Source organism: Tupaia chinensis, unplaced genomic scaffold (assembly GCF_000334495.1).
Source record: "Tupaia chinensis unplaced genomic scaffold, TupChi_1.0 Scaffold146740_1, whole genome shotgun sequence".
Lineage (NCBI taxonomy): Eukaryota > Metazoa > Chordata > Mammalia > Scandentia > Tupaiidae > Tupaia > Tupaia belangeri.
The window spans coordinates 252200-258652 of record NW_006206595.1 but is presented as its reverse complement, the minus strand read 5'-3'; the positions used below and the strand labels follow the sequence as shown (position 1 = coordinate 258652).

The window sequence follows — 6453 nt, the reverse complement described above, 5'->3', positions numbered from 1 at the left end:
AGAGGCGGCGGCGGCAGCAGCGCCAGCAGCAGCAGCAGCAGCAGCCCGGCAGCAGCCAGGACCGAGTCAGAGTAGGACTGGGATCAGAGCCTGAGTGGGAGCAGGAGTGGAGCTGGCCTGCCCTCCCAGCACCCTCAGGCCACCCAGTGCCTGCACTCTCGCTGCCAGACCTCCAGAGAGGAGACTCAGGACAGCCAGCCCCAGGTTTCCCCAGGTACATGATACTGGGGAGGTCTGGGAGGGCTGCCCAGATGCCTATGGGATTGCTGCGGGTGTGTGGCGGACACCTGGGTCCATCACTCTTCTCACCTTTGCCCCCAGCGCCCCCAAGGAAGCTCTGACAACTTGCCCATGTTCCTTCCCCCTTCTTGCTTCCCACCTCTCCTCTGGACACCCCTTTTCCTCCTCTCCCTCCCAGATCCCTTCTTTGGGGAGCTCAGCAAATGGAGCAGGAAATTTGGACCCTCTGCCTCCCTCTCTCGCCCTCCTCATTGGATCCGGAGGCTTCTCCGCTGGGAAAGCTGTAATTAGAGGGTGGATCCCTACAGACAGAGAGCAGCCCCCCCACCCCCACCCCCTAGTCCCTTCTAACTTTAGATCTCTTCTCTCCCATTCTCCCATTTTCCCCCTTTCCCTGCTCCCTCTCTCTGGCTCCACTCTCTCCATCTGCTGGCTCCTTGGGACCCGTTCCCCAGCCTCAGGATGGCGTCCTCCCTGCTTGAGGTAACAGCCCTCTCCTCCCCCCAGAAAACCAGCCTCGGTCTGCATGGTCCTCACCCCTGTGGACCCCCGCCCTCAACTCACATACATAGTAGCTATGATGCTTGTCACTTGCAAAGGTCCTGAGGAGAGAGGAGTGGGGTCTGAGCAGGGAGGAGCCGAGGACAGGAGAAAGGGAAGGGAGAACAGGGTCAGGAGTCAGAGGGCAGTCAAAGGAGAGTGAGAGGGGACTAGGTCAGAAGGTATGAACCCCTTAAGTCCACCTAAGCATGCTAACTGAGGAGTGGAAAGGGATGGAGAAGGCAGGAGAGAGGGGCTGCGGATGGGGGACCAGATAGATGAGCCAGTAGCTGACAGGAAGAGGCAGGGAGGACTGGCTGAGTGGGCAGGAGCAGCCGCTGGGGACAGTTCTTTGGGGGTCCCATGGCCTGGGACTCCTGTGTAAGCAAGATCTTGTCTGGTTTGTGTGTGAGGAGGGGGCTGGGACTGCGAGCTGGAGCTGGTGTGTGTAGGAGAGGAGGGAGGCTATGAGAGAAGGGAGGAGGGCAGCCCTGTGCATGTGGGGGGGCTGACCAGGGGAACTGAGCCCAGGCCTGAGAGGGAACCAGGAGGAGGGACAGGGTCTGAGGCCGCCTGCCCGGCTCACAAATATTTAGCTTTCAGCCAAAGACAAACTCAGCTCTATTTTGGGAGTGGGAGGCTCCAGGGCGGACTGGGCCACTTCCCCTCCAGGCTGGGACCCCAGTGTCCTTTTGCTTCTATTGCTGGGATTGGAGGGAACTAGAATACCAGGGAATTCAGCATTTGGGGTCTTGAAAAATCTCCAACTCTACCAGGACTTCTGGTAGAAGTTGAAAAGGAAGGACTCAGTCACTCACAGCCTGTGCTCTCCCCGTTTCTGGGTCTCAGGTGTACTTCTCTGTCTTCCTTTCTGGGCCTTTCTGCAGAATTTGGAGCCAAAGAGCCCTTGAAGGTCAATCCCCTACAGTAGATTTGAATCTCTCTCATCTCTGTTCCTGGTGGCTTAGGGCCCAGGGGTGACGGGCCAGTCAGGAACCCAATCCATCTAGCCTGTAGGAGAGGTGTGTGTAGGGTGCAGCGCGAGCCAACACCTGTGTTCCATGGCCTGTGCCTAAGTGCTACAGTGTATTCGTGTGCCTGCAAGCAGCTGGCTTGTGAGCCTACGTGTGTGTGTGTGTGTGTGTGTGTGTGTGTGTGTGTGTAAGTTGGGCCATCTGAATGCCATTAGGGCATGTGAGGAATGGCATGTGGTAAGACCGTGAGGTAGTGAGTTTGTGGCTGAGTTTGAGGGAAGGACATGCAAGTCAATGCGGTAGATACCATGCCCCTTGCTACGCTCTGCGTCCAGTTAGGTCTCCAGCTTTGGGTTCTACCCTCAGCTTCAGTGGGGGCAGACTGCTGTCCATGACCTTTTCTACTTGGCTCTATATTGAGCCATCACTGTAACACTGTGGTCTTTTAAAAATTATTATTTATTTAATTTTATTTATTCATTCACTTATTTTAATTGGACCAGTGAGAGACAGAGTAAGAGAGAGAGGGAAAGTGAGAAAGCAAGCCACCAAATCCGGGACTCGAACTGTGATCGGCCATGTGGGAGTGTCCAGCACCTTAACCACCACGCCACCTGCTGGCCCCCCAACACTGTGGTCTTGAGGCTGTAGGAAAAAGGTGCATGGAAATCCTAGGTCCACTTGGAGCACAGGCAGTGTCAGTGGGCCTGGGCATCATGCCAGTGCTGCCAGCATGGCACTGGTGCCTGGGGGGAGGGGCTGGTCCAGAGGCCCACTGGAGAGGCAGGACTGGGACAGCACTTGCAAGAGGAGTGTGTCATGGAAGGTAGGCTTCTGTGCCTCTCACTCCCCGTGAGCTGGCGATGCCCCCAATACAAAGACATTCCAATTCCTCTGTCCCTTTCACCTAGTTTGGGGGCACCTGGGCTCTTAACCCAGGAGCCTGGTCTGGGGATTTTCTGGGGTCCTGCCTCCCCAGGAATCTCTCTGCCTGGGATGGGGCAGGTGCTCTGGCAATGGAAAGAACTCAGGGTTCCAAGAGCAAAGTAGCTGCTGTTCGTTGGGGGTGGTCCCCTGGGCCAAGTGAGATGCAGGGGAACAGGGAGAAAGGAGGTGTGGGGGTTCGCAGTGCGTATAAAGAACTGGGAATCTGGGAGAACGAAGAAACTTGGGAGAAGGCTGAAAAGTTGAGAACTATAATCCGGAACCTTCGGTACTCAGAGCCTGAGGCTCATCAGCCCTCAGATAGTCTGTGTTTCCACTGGGAGCTCAGGCTGGGCACCATACTGTGAGGTCCCTGGAAAGAGAGGACCCCTTCCCTGGCTTCATGCTGGGTGAGAGAGCAGGGATGTTCCTATCTTGTTCTTTCTCCAAGGATTCCCCCTTCAGTATATTAAGCCTGTATTAGTTTCTTTTTCCAAAGTCAGTGGCGGGGAGGAGCACCCTAGAACAACTGGAAGGTGTGACTCCTGGCCCTGGAAAGGTAATACATTTTACTAGGTATAGAGGAAAAAGCTCAGAATTCCTAGCCACCAGGACCTTTGCCCCCAAATGTCAGGAGCGAGCAAACAGCAAGAGAAGGAAACTGAGGCTGTGGTGAAGCTGCACCACGTGCCCAGCTCTTGGCCTCCAGGGCAGTCTGGGTGGGTTTTGCTTCCCCTTCTCTGCCCTGGGAGGGGGCGGGGCATGTGGTCCTCCGCTCCCCAGGGCTGGGGTCTCCTGTTGGCCTGGGGCTGGCTGCCTTCTTTCACCCTTCCTTCCCTCCCCACAGCTGGGTGGGGTCCCTGGGCTTGGCTGAGGCCCCTGTGGCCACAGTGTGAGGGCCGGGCAAGGAGGGGGGGGACGGCGTCGGCGTTTTTAAAAATAAACCGACCGCAGGGAAACCATCGGAGCCGAGCTGGGCAGAGGGGGAGGGGGCGGTCAGGGGGGAGAAGGAGGAAGGAGTGGCCTGGTCTGGGGGTTTTCTGGGGCCCAGCATGCCGTGCTGTTCTCTTAGGTAGGAAGCTGCCTTCTTCTTCCTCTTCCTCTTCTTCTCCCTGTCCTTTCTCTCCCCGTTTCGCTTTCCTTGCCCAGTTTCTTTGCCATCACCTCTCCTTTGTTTATCCTGCTTTTCGTCTCTCATCTTTTGACTTTTTACCTTTCTGTCCTTTTGAGTCTCTGCCCATTTTGACCTCTTAAGGCCAGTTTTCCCTGCTGGTCCCTCTTTTCCTGTCCCTCTAGGGCTTTGGTGGCAGTTTCTTATGCTGTGCAGGGTCCTTTGCGTCCCCATCTTTAGGTTTCTCCTCTCTCCTTGAACTCCGAGTTTCCCTGGTGCCCACTAGCTGTCCCGCGCTAGCCCACCTCTGCTTGGAAGAGCAGAGGCTCCAGGGAAGTGCTGACTGAGAGCAACCTTGATTATTTACTGTGGCCAGACTGGAGACAGATTTTGGTGGCTCAAAACTGGTAACCCATGGGGACGACAGGACCTGAGGTTATAGGGCAGGGGAAGCAGCGGGCTTGCATTAGGGAGTAGTGCAGGAGTGGGCTTCACGCTCCCTTCACTGCAACCTGAAGGCTTCAGATCTGCCTCTAGGCCTGGTATTACATACACGTACCACGTACTAAGGAACAGCAGGCCTGTCTGAGAACCCTGGATTCCTGGATTTCTTAGCTTTACCGAGAAACACCAGGCACATCAGCTCTTGAGCACCTCATCAGAGAACTGAACAAGGCCAGCACTGGAAGGCCTCTTTTTTGGTGGGATTCTCAGTAATGAACACAAGTGCATGCCAGCCAGTGATGCTGGAGGGCACCTTCTCCTGAGGGTGCTGAGCCTGACCCAGGCAGGGTTCCATGAGCTCCTGAGGGGCCGTGATCTTGGTTTGGGGCCAGGTAGCAGCCACGTGGTGGGCATCAAGGAGATACCTTCTCTAAAAGGCTCCCAGGTACCACATGCATAACTGGGAGGGTGAAGAGAGACCAGCTGTGTGGACTCCATGTTTGGGGACACTGACGCATGGCTGCTAACCGGCATCACAGCCACTCCAGTTCTCTGTCTTGGAGGGGCATGAGGACTCTGGGCTCTTCCAGCCCTCCCAAAGGGGGGCTAGCTGGCACCACAAAGCAGGAGGTACCCACTGCCCGCTTGAAAGACATTCTTGCCTCAGCCACAGTCCTGGCTTGGCGGCAGCACTGATCCCTTTCAATGTCCCAGTGTCTCCACCGCCGCTTCCTCTTGCTCCCCAGCCCCCGAGTCCTGCCAAGAGATTCCTTACAGGGACACGAGGACTTGACTTCAGGGAGATCAGGCCACTGCCTTAGGAGCTGAAACAGAGACAGGAAGTGGAGTATGGGCAAAGCTGGGAAAATCTGAAATGGGGACTAATACAATCCCCTAATGTTTTGCCTCGTCCCCATACTGCTCATTGTGCCTCATCTTTCCTAAGTTCCTGCCATGGCCTCTGTCTGCCCTGAGCACCTTCCAGGGTCAGGATCTCTAATTCTCACCTTGCCCAGCTGCTGCCTCTGACTACAGCCCTTCACACAGCCTGGTGAAAGTTTCCCACTTCCCTGGAGGCCCATTGCACACCCTAGCAACTCCACGAGTCTGCTCCCAGCTTCCTGGATGGTATCAGGCCGCAGCCGTGGGCCTCTGCTCTCCATCCACCGCTCCCTCTCAGCTCTGCCCTAATGCCCAGCCCTCACAGCCCTGCTCCCTCACCTCTCATTCCCCATCCTCCCAACCCTTCTGGATCCTTTGTCTGCCCTCCATGTCTCAGCCTCAGCCGCAGAGGGATGCCCCTTGTCCTGCACCTCTCCTCCTCTCCCTCTAAGCAGTGCTTTTTTCTCTTCATAGGAGGACACTCACTATGGCTCCAGTCCCCTGGCCATGCTGACTGCAGCATGCAGCAAATTTGGTGGCTCCAGCCCTCTGCGGGACTCAACAACTCTGGGCAAAGCAGGCACGAAGAAGCCATATACTGTGGGCAGTGACCTTTCAGCTTCCAAAACCATGGGGGATGCCTATCCAGCCCCCTTTTCAAGCACCAATGGGCTCCTCTCACCTGCAGGCAGTCCTCCAGCACCCACCTCAGGCTACGCCAATGACTACCCTCCCTTTTCCCATTCATTCCCTGGGCCCACAGGCACCCAGGACCCTGGGCTACTAGTGTCCAAAGGGCACAGCCCTTCTGACTGCCTGCCCAGTGTCTACACCTCCCTGGACATGGCACATCCCTACGGCTCCTGGTACAAGGCGGGCATCCATGCAGGCATTTCACCAGGCCCAGGCAATGCTCCTGCTCCTTGGTGGGACATGCACCCTGGGGGCAACTGGCTAGGTGGTGGGCAGGGCCAGAGTGATGGGCTTCAAGGAACACTGCCCACAGGCCCTGCTCAGCCTCCACTGAACCCTCAGTTGCCCACCTACCCTTCTGATTTTGCACCCCTTAATCCAGCCCCCTATCCAGCTCCCCACCTCTTACAACCAGGGCCCCAACATGTCCTGCCCCAAGATGTCTATAAGCCCAAGGCAGTGGGCAATAGTGGGCAACTGGAGGGGAGTGGTGGAGCCAAACCCCCACGGGGTACAGGCGCAGGGGGCAGTGGTGGATATGGGGGCAGTGGGGCAGGGCGCTCCTCCTGTGACTGCCCCAATTGCCAGGAGCTAGAGCGGCTGGGGGCAGGCGCGGGCGGGGGACGGGAGGAGCGCCACCCCCAC

The 6453-nt window shown here is 57.0% G+C and overlaps 1 protein-coding gene across 1 annotated transcript in view; it reads left to right on the top strand.

Moving 5' to 3' along the window:
- The first annotated feature begins 702 nt into the window (after window positions 1–702).
- Window positions 703–6453, top strand: part of SP7 (Sp7 transcription factor) — a 7027-nt gene continuing 1276 nt past the window's right edge. The window contains exons 1-2 of the mRNA XM_006169063.3: window positions 703–723; window positions 5590–6418. Of these exons, the coding sequence (XP_006169125.1) occupies window positions 703–723; window positions 5590–6418 (850 nt within the window). The remainder of the gene's footprint in view (window positions 724–5589; window positions 6419–6453) is intronic.